The sequence below is a fragment of the Pithys albifrons genome, chromosome 6 (assembly GCF_047495875.1).
Source record: "Pithys albifrons albifrons isolate INPA30051 chromosome 6, PitAlb_v1, whole genome shotgun sequence".
Classification (NCBI taxonomy): Eukaryota; Metazoa; Chordata; class Aves; order Passeriformes; family Thamnophilidae; genus Pithys; species Pithys albifrons.
In genome coordinates this window covers 5,022,096-5,046,939 of record NC_092463.1, presented here as the reverse complement: position 1 = coordinate 5,046,939, position 24,844 = coordinate 5,022,096, and the positions used below count along the sequence as shown (strand labels likewise).

Below are 24,844 nucleotides of genomic sequence, written 5' to 3'. Positions count from 1 at the left end.
TTTAAAAAACAACCAATTTCTTTTACAGGAATGCCTTTTTTTTTAATTTTTTTTAAACCACCAAGCTTCCCCTCCCCCTTCTTTGTTTGAAACACACAGCATTTTATGCAATAGGCACGAAAAATGATAATAAAAATGGATACCAGAGAACTGGTACAGTAATCCCTGATCTTTAGTGACTGATACTCTGTAATTTAACCAGCGTTAATACAGACAGAGCAGCACAGACTGCAACAGTTCACACCCTGCAAAATGTGGCCTATTCAGTCTTTTTCACTGCAAAAACAGGGAAAAAAACCAGAGGATTTTACATTCTCCACACATTTAACTCTGATTTATCTAACCATACCACCACTCTCACACAGACATTTACTCCATTTTCCAAAACGTTATCAAGGCATAAGCCCACACCTAAAAATAGCATCTTACTGCTTTTTTTAAATTATTTTTTTTACCTGGAAAGCTCTACCTTGGTTGCAAAGCTCTGCCAGGCACTTCCCAGCAGGGGAACCCGAGTGAAACCCCCATCCCCAACCCCGAGCATCCCCACCCGCGCCGGACCCGCAGTGCCTACCCAGGAGCCGCATTCTTCCCAAGGGAAAACGGTCCGACTTCCTCGCTGATCTAATCCCTGCACGGCTCCCGGCGCGGCTGCTCCCAAAGCCCCGGCTAACCCGCATCACTCGCGCTCTCTCCCGTACGGAAAGGCATTAAATGACAATACTAAGAGGAGCAGGAGCCCGAGGCGTGCGATGGATGAAAGGCAGGGCAGGGCCAGCCCATCCCGCGCCCGGCCAGCCCCGGCCCCGCGGCCGCCCCGCGCCTGCGCCGCCAGCGCAGCCCCGTTGCCTGGGAACGCCGAGGCCATTCCGTGCGGGAAGGGAAGGGAAAGGAAGGGGAAATCTGACCTTCCTCGCAACGCAAACAGCACTTGGGTGTTGCTGTGTTCCCCCGGTGTACAGCGAAAAACGGGCGGGGGGGGAAGGAAATAAGAAAATCTCGACACTCTCCTCCTGCTCCTGAATCCAACACACCCAGGTTGTAACAGGGAAGGAGTTTGGTGAGAGGAATAAAGTGGGTAAGTTTATGGAAAAGGAGCCACTTAAAATATTCCAGGGCAGAAAAGCATTTCACTATTAACATGAGAAGCACAGAATCGCATTCTATGATTTGGGTGGGAAGGGGCCTTAAAGATCATCCAGTTCCAATCCCTTCCACAGGCAGGGACACCTGCCATTAATCCCAGGTTGCTCCAAGCCCTGTCCAGCCTGGCCTTGGACACTTCCAGAGATGGGGCAGCCACAGCTTCTCTGGCCAACCTGTGCCAGGGCCTGCCCACCCTCACAGCCAGGAATTTCTTACCAGTATTTAACACAAATCACGCATCTTTCAGTGTGAAGCCATTCCCCCTTGTCCTGTCACTCCAGGTCCTTGTCCAAAGTCCCTCCCCAGCTCTCATGGAGCCCCTTCAGGAACTGGAAGGGGCTCTCAGGTCTCCCCAGAGCCTTCTCTTCTCCGGGCTCAACAACCCCAGCTCTCCCCGCCTGGCTCCAGAGCAGAAGGGATCCAGCTCTTGGAGCATCCCTCTGTAGCCTCCTCTGGCCTTGCTCCAGCAGATCCATGTCTTTCCTGCACTAAGGACCCCATTCCAGACCCCTGAGTTGGACACGGCGCTCTGGGTGGGATCTCACAACACCAAAGGGGACAATCCCCTCCCTCACCTGCTGCCCACCCCTCCTTTAATGCTGCCCAGGGTGTGATTTGGTTTCTGAGCTGCCAGCACACATTGCTGGCCCATGTCCAGCTCCTCATCCATGAGGATCCCCAAGTCATAGAATCACAGAATGGATTGGGTTGGAAAAGACCTCCGAGATCATCAAGTCCAACCCTTGGTCCAACTCCAGTCCCTTTTACCAGATCATGGCACTCAGTGCCATGGCCAAGCTCAGTTTCAAAACCTCCAGGGATGGGGAATCCACCCCCTCTCTGGGCAGCCCATTCCAATGCCTGAGCACTCTCTCTGCAAAGAATTTTTTTCTGCTCTCCAACTTCAATTTCCCCTGGCAGAACTTGAGCCCATCGTGCCCCCTTGTCCTATTGCAGACTGTCCTTCTCCACAGGGCTGCTCTCAGTGAGTTTCCCTCCCAGTCCATACATGCCCCAGCATATTAAGACAAAGTCCATCCAGCACAAGATCCTACAATTCCCAGCCAAACACTTCCCCAGCTCAGCCCTGTGCATCAGCTCATGCTGTCAGTCAACTACTGCTTTTGCTTTAATAGTTTGTCTTTCTTTTTCAAATCAAACTACTGTTTTCAGAAACAAGTTACTGTTTACATAACCTAAAGTAAAATACAAAGAAAATTATGAAACAAAAATGCAAAGTTACTTGTATTTATGGTTGCAATACTATTACAAAGCTCAGCATAACTTTTTTGGCTTTGCCTTTCCTTTTGATACAGGATTTTTCACTCCTTTCTGCCTTGAATTCTCAGTTTCTGAGATTTGTCTCCAATTTCTGCACGGGATGACAGGAGCAACCTGACACAGCTCCCAAATGCCAATAAATACAACTGTAGCAGAGGAAAAGACTGAAAAGACACTGAAGGAAGCCAAGTCTGAAAGTGAAGTGTTGGAAAGAGGATTTCCAGTCAAGCAAGGCACGGAGTTATCCTTGAAGAATCACTGAAATTGCCCAGACTTACCGCTACTTCTTCAGTTTTCTCTTCTCTCTTTTCTTCCTCTTCATCTGTTTCTGCAGCAGCTCCATCTTCCTCGTCACTGCTGGAGGACTCCAGGATTTCACTGATGTCCATTTTCCAGTTCCGAGGGACACCTTTGGTGCTGAGAAACGTCGTGGCCTCCTGTAGCCCTGCAGAAAAAAGGGCCTGGTTTTACCTCACCCGCAGCATTCACAGGCACAAAGTGTTTTGAATTTCCTTCTGCCATCCTTGGAAATCACACCACCAACTCAAATGGAATGAGTCCATCACAAATCAAAGCATCATGACTTACTTTGCAAAAAAAAAAAAAGAAGAGCATTGCCTAAAGAGATGTGACCTTAGTGTTTGGCACAGAGGAAAAACACACCAGTGAGTCAGGGAGTGAAGGGACAGGCTGAAGTCGCACTTGCACAATGGAAATACCTCGAATTCTTTTCCTTGAAGAGGTCCTCCAGGGGGGAAACAACAAAGCAAAACAAATCCAGATAACCCCAAAATTTGCCCCTCAGTCACAAACAGAGACTTTAGTAAAGGAATCAGAAGAAAAGCCAAAAGAGGACATCCTGCAACGACCCCTTCACTGTTGCTGGAGAAGAAAAGGCACCAGTTTTTAACAGCTGCTGGTAGAAAAACCTCCAGACATTGGTCTCAACTGTCTTTTTTTTTTTTTTCCAAACCATGTTGCACCTTTGGTTCCAAAATATTCCCTTTTGGCAAGGAATGTCACAACCCAATTATGTTCTGCACAGGAATAAAGTCTCTTTCTTCAATTCACCTCAAATCTGGTATCTGATTTTTTTTTTTGGCTGTTCTAAAGTTCTTGTACTGTGAAACAGCTACTAAGGAGAAAGTGGCAGAGAAATCATTAAGAATTACACTAATCAATCAAAACCACCTCAGGCTTTCAGTTGTAGCAGTTTAAAGCTTTACTTGTTAAGGGGCTGTTCCACAGCTTTACACAAAACAGAGGAACTGTCACTGCTGAGTTTTCTTGTTGCTGGGTGAGGTTTCTCATAATAATTTTTAATAAATACATTTTAAATATTTCTCCTTGGCAAATGTCACGTTTTGATGGATTATTGTTGTCACATCATCCATCCATCCATAAATCAAATTCTGCAACTGTATTTTTAAATCAAACATCAGTCACAGGCAGACAGTTACAATAAAGTTTGCACCTTTCTGTCTGGGTACTTTTAATGCAAACACAATGTTATGAGCAATAACACAAAACTTTAGTGTCAGGAGAGGTAATTATATAAATGACACTTCAAATACACCATCTTGGATCAAATAAACAAGATTTCTACCAGGTACTATTTTAACAAGGCAGCAGCTACATCCAAAGTTTCTCTAATTTATCCCATCTAAACCATTGACAAAATAGCCAAGAGCAATTATCAGAAAACAACAGGTCACCAATTATCTACAAATGTTAAAAGTACTATTGTATGACTTTACTTCTTTTAATTTACCTTTTTTAGGAGAGGACTCAGATTTTGGTAAGTTTTGAAGATCTAGTTCTTTGATGTCTTTTCTTGCTATTGAGTAACTGTAGAAGAGTAAAGTTATTATTTTTAAATCACAGAAAATCAAGCATCTCACTTACAAAACCAGCAATTTCTAAACTTTTCAAGATTTATCATCCACTTTCAACAACTGCATAAAGCACTTGTTATTGTAGTGAAATACAAGAATAAGTTGCCCAGAGTAAGTTTTCAATCTTTTTTTGAAATTCAGACATTAAAGTATCCTTAAAAAATTAAGAAACATTTGTAAATCTTCTTTATTTTAAATGCTTAACCTGCACAAATCTGCAAAGGTAAAACACACAGGCAAAAATAATTTTTTAAACTGAAAATATTCACGTGGATCAACAGCTGCTCTCCAAAACAGGAATCCAACTAAGAGGGAAGGGACAAATCCTCTATTTTCAAAACACATTTCTAGAAACACAGAATAAAAGTGAAGCCAATTCCCAGATCTGCACTGATAAACAGCTGATTTTGATTTTTAAATTACAGAAGTGTTCTCCCAGCAACACATATGGAAGTTGCTCTGTTCTAAAGCTATACTGAATATGCATTTTTTTCTTCTTTAATTATTTCAGAAAACCTGGAGTAAAACCTCAGGAATTGGAGGCTGCCATTTTCTGAAGTTAAAGCCATAATACCATGGGGAAAAAAAGTCAAACAGAAGAAGTGTAGATGTTTTCCCAGTAACATTCCACCCTAAGCAGATAAATAGCCAGGCTTATCTGGGAGGCTGATGGGAAGTGTCTACACTGAGAGGCCAAAATGAATTGAGTCTTCAGGTACTTGAAATAATAATCAAGTACTCACAACCTACTCAGAATCACAGCTCTTACAGATCACAAATTGTTCGCTTTGCAAAGAAAGAGAGAGGGTGGCAGCTGCCCTTGGCAGGAAGTGTTTAGTTACAACATGTTGAGACAGATGCAATACAAGTAACAATGAAGAGAAATAAAGGGAAACAGCTTTAAAAAACCAGTCTTCATGCTCTTATATTTTTCCTTTACTAAGACATCTCTCTCTCCCTTCTCTCCTCCCTTTCCCTTTTGGAGCAGAGGATGGACCAACAGGATCTTTCTTTCTTTTTGCAGGAATCTTGTTCAGATTCTGTAAAGATTTTAATTAACAAGTCTCTTTAATAAAAAAAAAAAAGCAGATTAAACCCTTAAAACCTTGGCTATTTTAACAGCTATGGACACCAAGGCACTGGAGGTAAGGAGTCCATCAGACAAAGTACTACAACAGATACCCATGAAGACAATAATTAAGACATTGGGGAAATAATTAAGACCAAAACACACACTTCAAAGCACAGAAATGATCCAGAGAGTAAACAGTTGGATGTTTTGGCTTTTTTTAAGTTGTTGATATTTTGAAATGAAGAAGCACCAGAAACTCTCCAGATTCAATGAATTCTCATCATTCCACACAATGGAAAGAAGTGAGGAAGCTCACGAGGAGTTGGCTGGAAATGGACTGTGAATGCCAAACGAGTCCATCCAACATTACAGAAACCTGCACTCTTTCTTTTGCAAGGGGTATCATCTTCAGAAGTGATATGGAATTGTTTCCCATATTCTCCCGTCTATGTCTAATAACTGTGAGCAATTACTTACAATTTGGAATCTGCAAAGGATCGAACTAAACACTGGTCCTTTTTCACGGTGACGTCGTCGTTGCAGCTCGGTGACACCACCTGAAGGATCAAACAGGACACTTCTGTATTAAAAAAATATAGCTGAGCTTGAAAGGAAAGAAAGACAGCAGGAAAACTGCTGTTTTCCTGTTTGTTGTATTATGGTTTCCAGTTCTGGGAAAACAAACATACTCCAGTTTGTACCACTAAGGCCAACAATAACAAATGTCAAGAAGAATTTACCCTGAAGTATTAACTTAGAATCCTAGAATGGATTGGGTTGGAAAAGACCTCCAAGATCATCAAGTCCAACCCTTGGTCCAACTCCAGTCCCTTTACCAGATCATGGCACTCAGTGCCATGGCCAAGCTCACCTTAAAAACCTCCAGGGATGGGGAATCCACCCCCTCTCTGGGCAGCCCATTCCAATCCCTGAGCACTCTTTCTGGAAAGCATTTTTTTCTGCTCTCCAACTTCAATTTCCCCTGGCAGAGCTTGAGCCCATTGTGCCCCCTTGTCCTATTGCTGAGTGCCTGGGAGTAGAGACCAACCCCCACCTGGCCAGAACTTCCCTTCAGGGAGTTCCAGACAGTGCTGAGGTCACCTCTGAGCCTCCTCTTCTCCAGGCTAAACTTGACTTGCTATATACATGCCAAAAAAAGCTTAAAATTTCATTTGTAAATTCAAATCTAACCTACTGAGCTCACATCACAGGATGCTGGTTCATTCACTCTGCTTTTTAATTCTTGTTCACGCAAAGCCTGATTAAAGCACCTATTTAAAAAGTCACAAACCCACTTATTTTATACCAGATTCTGATCTCTGACACTTCAACTGAGACCCAAGTTGGTTTTTTGGTTTGTTTGGGTTTTGGGGTTTTTTTTGAGGTATAGGTAACACAAGCCGGTGTGAAATCCAGCACATCCTTCAAAGCAGTGTCAGCTCTTAAGTCTAAAAAAGTGATAAAAATGTATTTGCATTACCACAAACAGAACAAGTTTACATCTTGCTCTAGACCATATCCAAACAGAAGATGTTAAATGCAAATACTTGGCCTCCAGTAACTTAATCCACCAGTTAAGAACCATGTTAAACTAAAATCTGTCATTAAGAAAGGGATATATAACAGCCAGAACATGTACAATACCACCCTGTAAATTAGTGTCAAGTATTCATCCTACATTACACCCTGATGTTCTCTCAGGAAAGGGAACACACCTGGCCTGTGCAGTGAGTTACCTTTTACTCCTGGATTCCCACAGGGAAATACAATCCCTAAGTTTAAAGATTTTAACAACTGAGCTTGTTCCAGCTAAGACTCAAAATTAAGGACTACACAATATACAGTTCAGTAAATAAAATCTCCAAGAATTAATGAACCAAACCTGTGTGTTTAATGCCCCAAAACACTTATTTTTTTTAAACAAACCCAGCTCTAATGGATGACAGAAGGTGTTGTATTGAGGTTGTCTGACAACACCAAAACATACCAAGCAACTTTTAATATGACTATATGAATTTTTCTGTGTATCAACAAACTACAAAGTGTCTAATTTTCCAGTATAAGTCTACTTGGACTTATTTAATATGTATTTATTATCAGCAATGGCAATGAAGAGCTGTACTGATACAAACATAAAAATAACCACCAACATGTACTGCCAGAGTAAGTGGCCACTGGTGTAAATGCAAGCACAAAAGAGGAGAATTTCACAAAACAAAGTCTAAGGGAAAAGACAATCATTACAAACCAAAAAAATAAAAATCCCACTGCGATTAAAATTCATAGATCTAGTTGTTCTTAAATTGCTTGGGAGTGCATGTCCTAATGTCTTATTTTTAGAAGAAAAATACCATTCCATACTGATCACTTTGCATGCAGTCTTGAAAGACTCTAAAGCCATAAAACTGTAGCTTGTACATAAATGTTAATCTTTGCTTTCCTGCTCTCCATAGATACTGCAAAACATTTGTATTTTTAGTAAATAATGGGAGCAGAGCAGAGCCTGACTACACTCCCAGCTCTGCTGGAAAAGGAACTCACCAAAGCTGGATACCATTCCACCTTCTCGGAATTACAAGTCACACTCACAACCTTGCCAAGCAATTCATCGTTGAGGCGCCTTTTGTCTTCATCCTCCTCCTCACTGCTCTCTTCTTCCTTTTCATCTTCAGTACTAAAGTATCAAAATAGACAATATTTTAAAAGTTTATGTCTGAAGTTACTACTTGAAAGCAAAACCAGCTTAGAATGAGATTTTTCTTTCTATTTTGCAAAGCTTCAAAAACAAAGTTAGAATTTTAAGAGCTGAAATTGCATGAAATACACTTAAATATTAAGAGCACTTACTTAGGAAGAGGAATTTCGTAGCAAACCTTTCCAAGTATTAGTATTTTACAACAGGATCATGTTGGAACTGGAGACATGAATCAGGTTTTGATTGTGCACAGACATGAAACAAAGAGAAATGGTCTCCACCCCAGAAATTTAAAATACTTTTTTTTTCTTTTGGGCAGTGTAAAGGTTAAAAATTCTGCATTTCCTGTTAGATGAAAGAGTACTACAAGCAAAACTCTCTCCATTTCATAATGTTGCCAACACATGATCATGTCAGCAGGGACTGAAGCACCCCCAGCCCATCAACTGTGCTCACAACTGAGGTGTGGAGCACTCAGAGCTCTGCAGCTGCAAAGGTGCTGCTGCAGGGACAGCACAGGACATGAGAGGGAGGGCAGAGAACCACCAAAACTCACACAGGAAGAGATGATCTTCTCCCTCTGTTCGATTTCTTCCCAATAACTGGAGTTCCAAAGTGCTCTGGGTTGGTTAGTGGCAGTTGATCAAGTGTCTACATGGAGAAAGAGGAAATGAAATCAGTTTGCAATACCTTCCTATAATTAAAAAAAAGCATTAACTTCTTACTTTTTCCTCCATGTCCATCAGTGTCTTACCTCACTTTCTGCAAAGTGCCTTTCTCCCTTCAAGCATAATGAAGTTCGTCTCAAGGTCCTTTCATCCCCATCATCAAACACTAGGACAAAGCCAAGGAGACACATCAGCTCCACCCATTTATTTAAAACTAATACAGTAGGGGGATAAATCAAGCAAACCACTCATAAACCAGGTGATAGACCAGTTATTCATCCATAAAAGATAAAATGTTAAATATACTGAGAGTGAAGTAAAATACCCTCAGTAAAATACACTAAAATTAAGACACAGAAGGAAATTATGACACTTAAGACTGTGTGAGATATTTTTGTTTCCTTAACTACAACAAACACGCAAATCAACTTTAAAAATTCACATAATTAGGTATTTCTGAGCAATAAGAGGCAACCATAGAGTTCAAAAACTGTATTTGTAATTGCAGCATAGTCAACTTCATAAATTTATATTTCATTTCCATGGACAAAACGAACGTGGAAGAAAACATAATTTATGGTGAGTTAGTAAGTTTTCCTGATCACTCCTCAGACCCAGAGATATGGAAGTGTGAGCATCTGTTCAGGGCCTGGCAGTCAGGATTTCAGACCCATTCCCAGTTTCCTACCTGAATTAAGACAAGTCTATCCCATGCCTTTTCCTGTCACTTGGCTGTCCCTCCAGCTGAGGGTACAGAACTGGCCTCTGTTCTAACAAAAGCTGCTTGTCCCTCCCCACACAGGGCAAAGGCTGCTCTGCACTTCCCAGAGCTACACAAAACAAAACAACAGTCCCGTGTGAAACCCTCTCCCACCACTAAAATGTCTTTATTCCATAGGAAAGGAGTGACCACACAACTTCAGCAAAGGAAGGTGGAGCAGCACAAACTCTCAGACAAATTCCTGAACTGCCAAGGAATTGGTATCACCGTTAAATGGAAGTGTAGAAAAATATTCCTGATCAGCAGCCACGGGGAAATGGAAATGCACAACAGAGGGTCAGAGTATGGGATCAATCCAGTATCTTCCATTTTATCCTGGGAATTCTCTTCCAGGACTAAGGCTTTTCCCTGCTCCACCTCCCATTCAGGTCAAAAGAGTGAACAGTCAAAGTATCCAACCCCACAAGAGCCTCATGTGAATATATATAAATATGTACATACACACACAAAGAAAACTAAAACACTTTCACCAAGTCTGTGTGTAGTTACCCCCAGACAACCATCTCCTGCTCAGGCCAGGAAATGCTTTAAGATAATTACAGCAGAATTCACAGCAAAAACTAAGTGCTGCTCTGCAGGAGGAAACCCCACAGCATTATCATTACTTAAAAATATCTTGCCTTTTTTTAAATGATTAATAGAAAAATGACAGTTACATTTAATTTTCTGCCTTGCTGAGAACAAGCAGGGACAGAGGCAAAAGGACCATGAGGGGTTGAAATCAAAGGCTCTGATATTTTTGGTATTTGAAAGACATTGGTGATCCCTTCATAAATTCTCAGTAGAGAAAGGACAGCACTGCTTTTCATACAAAACAAAATCAATTATTTGAATTACTAAGGTGGGCCAAGTAAGAAAGCTCTCCAATAAAACACAACGTACCAAGGATTTTCTAACAGAAGCTACTTCAAACTTGCTTCTCTGCCAGTGAAAATATTCAATTGTGCCCCACTGAAAGGGTAATCAGAAACCTCACTGATAAACTCAGCACCTTTAAAAACACAAAGTGAGGAGACCTTGTGGTTTCCATCTCACTTTTAAGAAGAATCTGCTTCACTGAAGTACTGCTCACATTAGTGTGGCCCATGCATGACTGTTTAATGCCAGTCCTAGAGGTGTAAGGGAGTCTCTTTTCCAGGTACAGCATCACACAGTGAGGATGCTGTGAACAGGCAGTGGAGCAGAAGGAACAATTTTGGCTCTGTGACACTTTGAAGCTGTGACAGCAGCCACGTCAGGAGAGCTTCATACACTTTGAGCTGCAAATTCACTCCTCTTTTTAATCTCATGCACAAACAAGGCTGCTTAGTTAAAATGCCAAGTACTAACAAACAAACAAACTAAAGACTTCCAAATTAATGTTGAGTAACTTGCATTAATCACTTAATTCCTTTAGTAGATTATTGCTGCAACTCCAAATCTCCAACAGCAGAAACTCTAAGGGTTGTATTCCATGAGAAAGAATTCACTGGATGGTGTCAGTGGTGTTAAAGAGGGCAGGAAACAGGGAAGGAAGACAGGGAGGTGTCTCCCACACACACGTAGTGAAGTCACCAAAAGATGTGTTTGTTTACAGTGCCACGATACTCATCTGAGAGGAGGAAATTACCGTCCTAAGTGTGAAAAGCAGAAGCCCTTCAAGTCCTACCATTGCCTCATCTCAAAGTGGGCAGGACTTTCTGGGGAAACGCTGCAGGAGCTGCCTGCTGCCTTCTGGGAAGGGCAGGACCCAAAGCAGCCGGGGGAAAACTCCACAGCACCGTTTAACAGGCAACAGAACAACACAGGAATGATGAAGGAAAAGCAAAATTTCTGCTGGGCCTTTCTTCCAAACATGCTGCTAATGATGAGCACTGACAGAAGGGGAAAGGAGATGACTAAGCAGCACAACCTGGAGGAACAGCCTCTGTTACAAAGCTTGTTCCAGTCCCAAGAACAAGAGTCCAACATGCTCTGTATGGAGCATATGGAAACAGTGACAATAAAACAGACATTGTCAGAGTTTTGCTGCATCCCAACCTTGTCAATAATGACAGGAAAGAAACAGAATTAATTTCTTTTCTGTTTGTGGAAATCCACACAACCCCAATCTACGCCAGAAGAATAAAAACAAACTTGCCAGGGGTAATCAATGCAGTACTTGCCAAGATTTAGGAAAAAAACCTCTTGATTGAAGTTGAGTACCTCAAAAATGCACCAAAGTGCAACTGGAAACTCACTATTGATGAGCACGTTTCTTCTATTTCCTGACTGAAGCAGACCCATATACACCATTAATAAAAATAATACTAATCCTGTCCTCAAAAACCAGGATCATCATCAGTTCTCACTCACATTAAATCTTAGCAATATAATTTACTATTAACAGCATTACATACTTATATAAATATTAACAAGTGGACTCAAAATAATTTTTAGAAAATGTGAAAAAACAAAATACTGCAGATCAGTTTAACTACAACTTGTTTATAAATATCCTGGGGGGGGGGGAAGAAGACAGAAAAAGGAGAACAGAGCAGAACATCCTCATAGTAGTTCTGGTTTGAGTTCCACACAGAGCAACCAGTGTTACCAGAACAAGGCACTTCTGTGGCAGACAAGTGAACAGGGAAAACAACCCTCAAGGCTGCATCTTGCTAACTTCAAATTCAACAAGTCTATGATTCTAAGTCATATTCCTGCTGCTGCCCAAACGAGCACAGATTCTACACTGCACAAAAGGGAAACATTTTCTTCTTGTTCCCCACCCCATTCTGAAACTCTTAAACCAAGACAACAAAAGTACATATCACAAAGTAAAAGCTGCTCCAGTGTCACTGTGTACACTGAACTACCTTCACCACTGCCTGACAAAGCAGTGACTTGTGAACTACCAGAGATGGTCTGTGAAAGTATCAACAAATGTGGGCAAGTTTTGCAGACATTTGGGACGTGGAAAGTCCCAAGAGTTCTGCAGTAATTGTTGAATGACCCCCAGCAGCCAAGATTCATCACTGTGAGGGGGCTTGAGAGCAACACACTGCAGTGGATTGTGCTACTGAGAGACTGTGGAACTCAAAATTATTTAAAAAATAGTAAATTTAAGTGGGCTTCAGTTCCTCTTACCTAAATATATATGAACTAAACCTGAAAATACAAAAATGAGGTATTTGAGTCTGCTCATAGAAAACTATCAACTTCCAGACAAAAACATGTGTCTGGAACTGCTTTTTCTGAAATGTTGTATTAATCTCACTATTATTACATATAAAGAGATTAAAGAGAAAAGCTCTGCCTTCTTGCTTTCTCTACAGTATTATTTGTACAGTATTTGTAAATACTTTTAACACTCAGCTCACATTGTAACAAAGGTGGGTTTATAGCCAAAGGTTTGATCCTGATGAATTGTAACAAGGGTCAATTAATGCACTTTTTCACCATGAAATCTTGCTCCTCTATCAACAGGTTGTTAAACACAGGCACAAAACATGGTGCTACTCCTTCTTTCTACATGGGATCAAGTCCAGTATATTCCATTTTATCTTGGGAATTCTCTTCCAGGACTAAGGCTCCTCTCTGCTCCACCTCCCATTCAGGTTAAAAGAGTGAAGAGTCAAAGTCTCCAACCCCATCAGAGTCTCATGTGAATATACATAAATATGCACTTGCACACACAAAGAAAACTAAAACATTTTTACCCCTCAGCCAACTCTCTCCTGCTCAGACCAGGAAATGCTTTAAGACAATTACAGCAGAATTCACAGCAAAAACTTAAGTGCTGCAAAGCCACTGCCCTGAGTTTATGTGCACTTAGCACATTCCAAGGAAGGACTTCAGGCAAACTCAGGGTTTCCTCAAAATCCATTCAAGCAGTATTTTGAAGACAAAAAGAACAAATTTATGGTGGGTCAGGGTGGTAGGAAACACCTGCCAAGAGGAGCCAGCTGGGCAGTTCCCCTGGGGTTGTGGGTTTGGATTCCTGGGTGACACACACAGAGCCTGGACATGAAGTGATGCTTTTGTTACGTGGAGCTCGACAGGATGCTGGGAACTGGTCAGACCAGACACACAGATGTGACCAGTGCCCTGCACACCCCACAGAACACGCGCTGCTCAAGGGTGGAAGCAATAAAACAACAAATTCAAGTGACTGCTGGGGCACTGAGAGCTTTTATCACCCTTCATGCAGGAGTAAGACATGCCAGAGCTCACAGATGTAGCAGAGCCAGAACCAAGCCAATTATCCCCGTGAGCATCAAGATACCCACAAAGCATCAGAAGAGGAAAACTACATTTAAAAACAGGAAAATGTGACTATAAATAGCTTCTGTTAACAGCCCTGCTCCTCCAGTCCCAGGACATCAATGTTGGCCTATTTGCTTACAAATATTCTCAGAATTACAACTTGGAAATTCCAGAATCCACACAACATTAAGACTAGAAGCAAATATTCAGTACCTCTAATTTTTTCTGCCACCTCCCAAGTGATACACACCAAAGTGAGGCAACTGAGACTGTTCTTCATTCTCAGAACAAACCAAGCAGACTACCCAAAACTTCACTTCCACAAGGACAAGCACTCAGGTATCTGAACTCCTCTCAGCACACACTCACTCAGCATCCCCTGGAAACTGGCACGGTGACTACAGGAGAGGAGCAAGTTCCCAGCAGAGGCTCAGGACTCACAGAGGTGCCTCAGAAGTGTGTCTGAAAGTCCTAAGTCTCAAAAAATAACAAATCATATTCCCTTTCACTCTAAACTGTACATAAAGCCCTAATGCTGATAGCAAGGTCTGCCAGAAACTGCAAATGCCTGTCACTGTTTTGTTTTTCTCCTCTATTTCTTACTCTTTTCAGAGGAAAATTACTGAAAATTAACATGTTTTCTCTCTTTAGAAATATGTTGCCATTGTTTAACTAGCAAAATGAAAGACTCAGTATATTTTATCTGGATTTTACTTCTGTGTAAAGCTGGACTAGAGTTGCACCAAGGGTTGGACATGATGATCTTGGAGATCTTTTCCAACCCAATCCATTCTGTGACTCTGTGATATGGTCAAGGAGATCGAAGCACATACAGATTGCTGACCTGAGTCTTGTCAAAAATGAGGTGACACTTTGATTTTTATGGGGCAATAAAAAAAACACCAACTCTCAGACCCTTGTTCAAATGAAATACTGTTTCTCACTTTTATAGAGACTTCACATCACTCCCAGTTCTGTGCAGAAGTGATAAAAAGGTGTTTGCTTAAAGAACATTTACCTTAAGATTTCAGTTTTCTGAAATTCTGGTAATGTTTGTCACATACTCTCACTCCAGAGTATGTGAGAACTAAAATACAACTATGCACTTTGCAAGGTGTGGTCTGGGTTGTGGTTTCTTTGTTTTCAGGCATTTCAGACATTATTCCAGCATTTACCTGAAGCATTTCACCAGGTAACAGAATCAGGAGGATGGTGAGCTCAGGGAGCCGTAACTCAAACCTGGCAGATCTGACAGACCAGTTTAATTCTATGCAATTATCACCCAACAATACATTCAGCACTTCAAAAGCATCAATGCAGCACTTTAAAGTTTGTAAATTAAGGAAGTTCAGTTTAAATAACTGCATTTTAAAGATTAAAACATCATAGAAGTATTTAGATTGGAAAAGCCCTTAAAGATCAGCGAGTCCAACTGAATAACTTGTTAACCAAAGAACATAAACTGCTATTTCTGTGACCCCACTTTGGATTTGAGAGGGCTGCCCTGTGCAATAGCAACTTAAACTTCCACTCCAAAAACCTTTTGTTTCTTCAACTGCTTATACTGAGAAGCTGAATGTCAAAGCTGATTTAAAAAGTATTTCCAAATCACAGACAAAAAATTGAATACAACTAAATGGTTACAGTAACATCATTATTACTTAAAAAGAGGTGAAAAAGTGATTCTGTGGCAGTTATAATGAAAATAAATCCTGAATTATTTCAGGTATACAAACACCACTAATAGACAGGAGATACTGTTGAAATGGACAAACTGATCATCACTATGGCCCTTGAATTATGGTGGTGGCAAAGGAGCAAACTCAGCATTTCTACTGGTTCAACTTGCTGACCAAAGCAAAGTTGTTTCAGGTGACTTTTCTTCTTCTTTAGATCCCTACATAAAATACAGAACCTGAGAAGAGCAATGAGGCTGGAGAAGGGACTGGAGCACAAGTGCTGTGGGGAGAGGCTGAGGGAGCTGGGGGTGTTTAGCCTGGAGAAGAGGAGGCTCAGAGGTGACCTCAGCACTGTCTGGAACTGCCTGAAGGGAAGTTCTGGCCAGGTGGGGGTTGGTCTCTTCTCCCAGGCACTCAGCAATAGGACAAGGGGGCACGATGGGCTCAAGCTCTGCCACGGTAAATTGAAGCTGGAGATCAGAAAAGAATTCTTTGCCGAGAGAGTGCTCCGGCATTGGAATGGGCTGCCCAGAGAGGGGGTGGATTCCCCATCCCTGGAGGTTTTTCAACTGAGCTTGGCCGTGGCACTGAGTGTCACGATCTGGTAAAGGGACTGGAGTTGGCCCAAGGGTTGGACTTGATGATCTTGGAGGTCTTTTCCAGCCCAATCCATTCTATGATTCTGTGATATGCAAAAGTATCTTCACCTCTCACCAGACATGCAGGCACTTTGTTTTGGTGGATTTTTTTTTAGGTATCTGTACTTAACACTTCAAGAATGTCTGTATATATTATATTACTGTTTTCACTATATTGGTCTGCTTTTAGATCACTGAGAATGAGATGTTAGATAACATAGAGAATAAATACTACAGGAAAAGCACAAACTGCTGGAACACAACCTTCCCCTTGTGCTTTCCATCTCAAAACATTCAGGAGGAATTCTACAAGCCTGAAGTCTGTTCAATCCACTTCCCTCTCAGCAATTCAGCTGTGGGTGAATCATTCAGGCTGTGAGGCAGCACAACCACCAGCCATTCAAAAGGAACCCATTCAACTCTTTGCTTCACAGCTACATAAATATACACCTCACATCTACTCAAAACTTTCTACAAAGACACAATGGAAGCAGCAGGCAAAAGGTATGTCTGATTTTTCATACTTCAGTGTTTCTGTACTCAACCTAAAACACTTCCCCAGTTTTAACTGCAAAATAACCATGACACAAACTTGATGATCTGCTTAGTCTGGTCAACTTTACCTGTGCTTTCAACACCAATAAACAACTCACCACAAACAACACACAAAAATGTTCCTAAGGCCTAAATCCAGTGTGTTACAATTCTATTTTCACAGTCATAGTGCCATATTACAGCATTGTATGTTCACTCACCATAAAAATTACTTTAAAAATTACTTAATCCTCCCCCCGAGCCTCAGATTTTTACAGAATCCTAAGCAGTCTTAATATATTTGCATATGGAAAACATTTTACACTCCCATTCTGCCTGTCAAAAAATATTTTTTGGGGAAAGAAAATGACAATAATTAATTAATCCTTTGGTTCAAGTCTCTGAGACACTGCACTTCAATAAATGTATGAAGCAAAAATCATGGCATGATTTATCTCTTGCATTATTGGGGACAGTTCAACAACTTGTGAAATCTAAACAACAATCTACTAATGCTGGACAGAACACTTAATTCACTGTTCAAATTTCCTGCTCATCAAGTAAAGGTTTTTGGCAGAAGTTTGCTGCTCAAAAGAAAAGGGGGAAAAAAAGAAAATAGAAAGAAATAAACAAGAAAAACCAGACAAAACTCATTCCCTGAACAGGGGATTTAAGAGTTCACGTGTCAAATGTGTCTTCTGGTTCATATTCAAACAGAATTAGCTAAAAAAGCTACTTTAAAACTGAAGCTGTAAGTCTTAAAATGAAAATGCAAATTCATAAAACATGAAATTACTAGTTCAAAACTGTGGTTTTTTCTGCTTCTGTACCAGAATGGTGAAACTCTAAAAATATATAAAGCCAACCTAAAGTTCCCGTGTTGTTCCTTGAGTGTCACATCACGGTACCAAACTAAGGAGATTTTAAATCTTCTGCACTCCAAAATAATCCTGCCTTTCCTCTCTGACCTGACATCCACTGCAGTTTTACAGCAATGTTATAATCCTGAAGAAAAAGGCAAAGAGCAGTGAGCTTTGTCAACCAGCTTGAAGTTAAAGCACTAACAACAATAATCATAAATTCTTCCAAATTATCTGCAGAGCCTTATCCTGATCCCACCAAAGGTGACATAACCTCCTGCAATGGAAACACTGGATTACTGAAAATAGCTTCTTTAAATCTTAAAAAGGGGTTAATGAACCAAAATAATTAGAAGTTTATGGGATAGAGGACTCCTTAAGAGAGGATGGAAGAGTATGACAAAGCTGAATACATTTGCTACACAAGGCAGGCAGTAAGAAACTCAGGGTTTAAATTTACAAGTATTAATCCAAAAAGCAATGCCCAAGAGTAGGATGTGCAGGACAATTCACAGGAGCACGTCCCTTCTGTGCTACTATCAGTGAAGAGAAGGCTCCACTGCTCTAAGAAAGTTGTGCAAATAAAGGATGGGTGCCTGAAAGTCTCTGATTCAAATACTGTCATTTTTTTTGGTTATTAACTATCATTTGAATGTTGTTCTGTCATTCTGCTATTAAAGCTGTTTAAGAAAAATATGGAGATCAGAATTATTCAAAATAAGGACATTCATCTTGCAATGAGTTCTTGTTTGACACTGACATTTCACTGCATTCTGAGCTTTCTATTTCAATACCTGAACAGCACGAGTCTCCAACATGAAAAACAAAGCATTTTTCCATTTCACTTCAGAGGCAATCATTAATTGAAAATTTTATTAAAGCAAACAGTTACACAGATGAATGTCTCCTCTTTGCTTTTTAAAGTGTGGTATGTTGATTCTTTATTTAAAAAAGAATATATTCTGACTTCTGTTGGTACTACCTGTGGTTTTTTGTGTACAAGACTGCACAAAGGGAAGGAAGGCTCATATTTCAGTCATTCACACAGAATCACAGACTATTCTGAGAAGGGACCCACAAGGATCATTGAGTCCAACTCAAGTCAATGGCCCACACAGGGGATCAAACCCATAACCTTGGCATTATTGCAACCAAGTTTTAACCAACTGAGCTGATCTCAGGGTCATGCCACAGGTTTTCGAGTCCAAAAAGAACTACAAGGTTTGTCTTAAAATCTGCCAAAGTTATTCTGAATCTCAGTGAGTGGAAGTGCTACCTGTATAAGTACATTGTGCCAAACAAACTTCATCATTCAGCCCTACAACTACCTGTGCAACAACCTCCCTGAACAATAAATAATTATCCTATTTTAAATGGAAAAGGAATCATTGGATGACTTTAAAAAGTTCCCTCCAAAAACTATCTCAGATGGCACAATACAAGGTGTAATAACTCACACAGTTCCCAGTAATTAGGCATGTATTGATGAAGGATTACAGGCAGCCATGAGCCCTGTGCCACTCACCCACAGTGTACCAGCTGGCGTCCGTCAGTTTGCTGATCACGGCCTCCTGCAAGGACCCATCCGGCATCTTCGTTTCCACCATCGCACCAACCTGCAGGAAGGAGCAGCCCAAGGTTACCTGTCAGCCCAAAATCACTGTGCAGGCAAGATCTGCTGTTTTGAACAGTCCTTTTAGCTCCATGTTACTGTCCAAGTGGAGTCACTGATCAGGTAGAAACAAAGGTCCTTCAGTGTGAAGGCCGAACTGCGAGGAGTGAAGCAGCGAGAAAGTCAGAACTGCTCACTGCACCATCACAACAAATAACAGAAGGCTAATTGAAAACAAATATTCAAACTGATTAATTTTATTACTGACAACCAATATTACTGATAAGCAATAATATGCAATTACTTCTATTTCTTATACTTTAAACATTCTAATACTGTCAGCTAGATGAGAATTTCAGCAGCAGCCTCCAACACACTCAGGTTCTGGCAGGAGCTACAGAGAAAAGACAAAAATAATAAAGACCATCTTCTCTGAAGGGCTCAGTTTGCACTCATGTTTATAACACAGCTCTCTGTTGTAGCACACAACTGTTACATAGCATAAAAATACAAATAAACACACTTTTATATAAAGTATATCAACTATTCTAAAACCTTGACTAATTGTATTTACTCTTGTCTAATGGGCTTGAACTTGGCTTTGCACTCAAGTTCTCAATTACTTCTAATAAGTTTCAAAGTTTCATTATTTATAAGAAGCTTTGTATTTGACAAGATACAAAAATCACTGCAGGAAAAACTGTTTGGTTATCGAGTACCTGACACAGACAAGCAGAAATAGCCCATAAAGCTACAACAATTAAGACTAATTCCTCAGAATCCATCTTGTCTAGAGGGATGAGCTTCCTTATTTCAGTCCTGGAGAACAGGTACCCACCCAGACAGCATCAAAATTATAAATCACTAATAGATCACCAAAAGAAGGCAAGCAGTTATTATACATACTCTTAGAGGTCCTTTCACTTGGTCATCTTGCACTAACTGAGTTGAGTTGTCCCCCTTCAAGACCACCTGAAAGATATTCAGGAACCTTTTAATAGGCATCTGACTCTTTAATAGCAAACAAAAATCTATTTGTAATAATCAACATCTAGTTTTCCAAATTAAGATTATCAAACCAATGGATTCAAACATTATTGAACAGAAAACACTTGGCCTGGACCATTTTACTGACAGGACACTCCAAGTATCACATTTAATATTTAATCTGAAATATCATAATTAAAGAGCAGGGCAAATCAAACATCACTAATTCCAAAGCAACAGAAATACATTTTGAGGTGCAAGTTTAGATATTGATCCAATCCAGGGCAAACCTGGAATTGGGCTTCCAGGTGAGAAGATTAAGCAGGTGCTTTTTTCCTGTCTCTTGACTGACAACAGACTGAATACTAAACTACAACCAAAATAAAACCTCTCTTTATTATTAAATATATCAAAAAATCACCAAACTGAACCCAATACCAGCATTTCTGCTGCCCTGAGTAACAGAAAGTTTTTATGGCAAATAAGTGAAAGACTGTTACAGTATAAGTAAACAATGCCTGTCCTTTAAAATCCTATTTTCAATAAGATAACAGTGCTAAGACAAAGTGAACAGAAGACTATCCAGTTTAAAGAAAAAATTATCCAAAATTCTTATTATTTTTAAGGAATTAAAAGTCATAGGAGCTTCCTTTCCACCTACAAGATGTCCAGTTCTCTGTCTCCCCCAACCACAGACTCCACCATAGCTGTGTTTATAAACACAACACCAGTAACACACCAAAACAGCATCGGGATTAACACACATTCAGGTCAATAATTCACTTTATGCTGATATAAAACTTTAAATAAAAAAGGCAGAGAGATGAATACAGGTTGTCCTGCTCCTCAGGAAAAGCCTACCGGACTTTTTGGCCTCCCTGCACCCTTGGCAGCCGCGCTGGGTGTGCCTACACGCTCTTAATTACAGTATCAGGCTCAGCTTGTTAAAACTTCTATTGTTGTAACTGAGATACAGCGACAGGAATTTCCACCAAGTCACTGCAGCCTCACACACTTCCCAATCTTATCGTGGAGTAATAAAGCATCTGATTCCAAAAAGAAGAAAAAACTCCTACCTATTAACAGTCTAAATACTCTGCCAGACCAAAGACACAGGCACAAACCCAAGGTTGTCAGACCAGCACGGTGCTCCCTACAGAGCTTCTCATTGACACAGATTTCAAAGAACACAAGTTCCTCTAAGTACTCATTAAGAGGAGGGAAAAGACTTCAATATCTGAATTAAGAGTTTTTCTCTATTGATGAAAAGCACTCTGATAAAGTGATATGATCTATATTTGTAACTGAAGAGGCTGGTGACTTGTTCTACTTGATCTAAGCATTAAAGCACAGGAAAATTTAGATGTCTAGCTATAAAAGGCAGGTTTCATCTCCATTGGTTAGTGGGGTTTGGGTCACCAACACCTTATTTACATATCTTGGACAGTAGACACTAAAGCAGGAAGTGGGAAGACTTTGACAAGACAAAGCAGAACAACAATTTCTACGTTTACTTTGAATTCTTAACTTTCATTTAACCACATTTTACTCTTGTTTTCCCACAGTGGCATTTACAACAGCACTGCAACACAAAAATGACAACTTTCTTTTTGGGTTGTTTTGGAAAAAACCCTGTAAATTGTAAATGAATATGAGCCAGTACTGTCCATGCACAGAAACTCAGCTCCAGCCAGGGGCTTTAGAAGCAGAAGCAAGATGCTCAAAACTTAAAAAATATTACCCATGACATTGCTAAAACCTGGTCTAACAAACTAATTAGTCATCTCTTCTGCTGTTGATTTATTTTGGCGTTGCCTCTTCAGTTCCAAGCTGTGAAAGTGAAAGTGTCAGTTGGAATAAAATGAAACTTTTGCTTTAGAAGAGGCTGCTCTTATTCCCTATTAGCCATGTAAAGCCATAATCCCCTATTTGTGACACCAAAACTGATTGCTGGGAAACTGATGGATTCAAAAACAAGACAAATGCAGTCAGGAAAGATGAAGCAACAAAGCTCATTTTTGTTCCAGCATCTTACTAATAATAAGGAAAACAACATCCCACCAAAAAGAAAGGGAAAAGGAACAAAACAAAGTCGCCCCAAATCCAACAGGAAAATATATTAAAAAAAAAAAGCCACACACAAGTGTTGCTTAAAATTCACACAGGGAGGTGATGAACATTTCCTAATCTTCAGGACTAGGATCTTCTCTGACAGGCCTCTCAGCACAAGGCTTTAATAAAACCAGCAGCAATCACAGCAAACTACCTTGACTTTCACAAGCCTTTTCACCGTCTTAATCTTTGCCTCGCAGAAGGCACCGCGGTACTTGGCACTGACATCAGTCCCCACTGTCAGGTAGGCAGGTTCATCTGCTGCCTGAAACAAAACACAGCAACAAAGTTCAGCTCTTATTTGTGTTCACATCTGCATCGTTACACATTCAGTTTTGCATCTAAACTTTTAGAACCTGTTGATTTTAAATTGATAAATGCTGCCTGCACTTGGAATTGCCATCACGGAGCTCTTCAAAAGGGAAAATCAAAAAACAACAAACAAGTTACAGGAAGTTTTATCACTGATCGTGACACATACACACACCTTCATTTCCACTGCCAGCCTCTCTCAGAAATATCCTTGAAGGTATTGAACTGCTATTTGGAACATCTTGTAAAAAGGTTAATAAAGGACTATTAATTCAAGTAATTTCTATAGGAAAGGAAAATATTTCTACCACAAAAAGGCAGAATAACAGTTGTACTTTTTTCAGCTTTAAGCAATACAATGATACAGATTATTTAAAATGTTTGAGATTGGTGTCATCTCAATACTTCCAATTAAGTCTATAACATTCTATACATAGGATTTCTTTCCTGGTTACTAAAAGCAGAACTCTAGAGAAATCTGTTGCAATCTTTCAAACAGCTATTAACCAGTATTTTTCTTTCCTGGAATGGCTTTATCAAACCTTAACTGCTTACACATTTTTAAAGAGACATATTTGTCATCACATTTCCCTTAATCTGGACTTTAACACTTTAATACATTTCACTTTACCGTGCTCGTTGCAGCTGATAAACAAGGACAAAATTACCACCTTGCAAGTGACAGGAAATCAGCACAGAATCTGAAATAACTGGCTTTACGTGCAGGGCTTTTTTAGCTCGGTATTATTTCTTCAACTCTGAAGGCAGAAGAAAAAGTTTTTCTCCAATTGTTGAGCCTTTGTACTGAGCAAACCGGCAACAGCAAAGGCGGGACAAACGCTGTGGTTTTGCAAACTTGCCATAGCAGCTGCTGATACAGGAAGCGCTTAAAGACCGGAGCCCAAAGGACAACAACAACTCCGAGGCGACGGGGATGTCCGTTCCGAGCCGTGAGAGCTTTAAATCACCTGCCCCTGGCCGGGGAGCAGGCACAACACACACCGAGCCCCGCGTTCTCACACCGAGCCGAGGCGGAGAGCGATTAAAAACGCAATTTCTGCAGCGAGCAGGGAGGGCGGGCGGCGATCGCCGCTGCCGCCGGAGAGAGAGCCGCCTACCTTCATCTTCCAGGGTTAGGCGAGGGATTCCAGCGCCGGGACTGCTCCTCGCACGGCAAAACAACTGCAAAAACACCAGTGGGGGAGGGCTGAGCGCGGGGCTGCCGTGAGGGGCGGCGGGGGGAGCCGGGGAAGGAGCGAGGGAGGGAGGAGGGAGGGCCGGGGAAGGAGCCGCCGCCCGTCCCGGCCGCGCCGAGGGAGCCGCTTCCCGCCGAGCCCGTGTCTGTGTCACGTCGCCATTTGCTCCGCGGGGCTCGGGGGCCGCCGCTCCCCGCGCCGAGACGGCCCCTCGCCCAACTTTCCGCGGCCCCGCCGGGCCCCCTCCCTCCTTCTCTTCTTCTTCCTCCTCCTCCCGGACTTCACCCCCCGGGGGAGAACCAGCGCGGGGGGGGGGGGGGGGGGGTATCGCGATAGAGTTGGGGGTCCCGGTCCCGGTGGGTGCGTGTGGGGGTCCCACTCCGCGAGGGCGGCACTGCCTTAGGGCGGCCCGCAGGGCTGTGGGCGGGAGCGGGGGAGGCCTGGGGGGGGTTTAAAGCGCAGCTCCCGGAGCCGCTCCGCGTCCCCTCCCCCGGGACGGCGGACGCCGCAACTCCGCCGCCGCCGTTACCACCACCACCACCAGCAGCAGCTCCTTCCCCTTTCCAGCTCCCTCTCCCCGCCGCTCGCCCCATGCCCCGGTACCTGCGGGCTCGGCTCCCCCGCCGTGCGGGCCCGTCCGCGGCCCCGGCCCGGCCCCGGCTGAGCGAGCGCGGCCCCCGCTCCGCTCGGCCCCGCCCCCCCCCGCGCCGGCCCCGCGCGCGCGACACGCCCCGCGCCGCAGCGCGCGCCCCCAATAAACAACCGGCGGCCGCGCGGCCGCTCCCATTGGCCGCCGCCCCGCGCCGCGTCATTGGGCCCCCGCCGCGGACAGCGCCCCCATTGGGCCCCGCCGCGGCGCCCCGGCGCGGCTGATTGGCTGGAGGCGCGGGCCGGAAGGGTAACGGCGCGGCGCGATTGGCTCGGGGCGGGACGAGCGGGAGGGAGGGGCGGGGCCCCGGCGCGGCCGCGGCGCCATTTTGTGCGCGGCGCTTTCCCATTTTAGGCCGCGGGCGGGAGGGAGGGAGAGCCGGGAGCGCTTTGGGGCAGCGGCGGAGGCGGCGGGAGCGGCTGGGAGAGGCGCCCTGAGCTTGCAGAGAGGCCTCGTCCTGTCCCATTTCGTCCCATCCCGCCGGTGTGGTGCCATCGCGGGGT

The 24,844-nt window shown here is 42.4% G+C and overlaps 1 protein-coding gene across 4 annotated transcripts in view; it reads right to left on the bottom strand.

The window, feature by feature from the left end:
• The window catches only part of ARID4A (AT-rich interaction domain 4A), a 56,068-nt gene extending 31,685 nt beyond the window's left edge, over positions 1-24,383 (bottom strand). For all 4 annotated transcript variants that reach the window (XM_071557292.1, XM_071557293.1, XM_071557294.1 and 1 more), the window contains exons 1-11: positions 24,296-24,383; positions 23,615-23,678; positions 22,339-22,449; positions 19,992-20,057; positions 18,999-19,089; positions 8,844-8,923; positions 8,646-8,740; positions 7,936-8,068; positions 5,872-5,951; positions 4,199-4,275; positions 2,706-2,872 (exon numbers count right to left, since the gene is read on the bottom strand). In XM_071557292.1, coding sequence (XP_071413393.1) covers positions 2,706-2,872; positions 4,199-4,275; positions 5,872-5,951; positions 7,936-8,068; positions 8,646-8,740; positions 8,844-8,923; positions 18,999-19,089; positions 19,992-20,057; positions 22,339-22,449; positions 23,615-23,620 — 906 coding nt within the window. In that variant the 5' untranslated portion in view covers positions 23,621-23,678; positions 24,296-24,383. The remainder of the gene's footprint in view (positions 1-2,705; positions 2,873-4,198; positions 4,276-5,871; positions 5,952-7,935; positions 8,069-8,645; positions 8,741-8,843; positions 8,924-18,998; positions 19,090-19,991; positions 20,058-22,338; positions 22,450-23,614; positions 23,679-24,295) is intronic.
• Between the last annotated feature and the right edge of the window lie 461 nt (positions 24,384-24,844).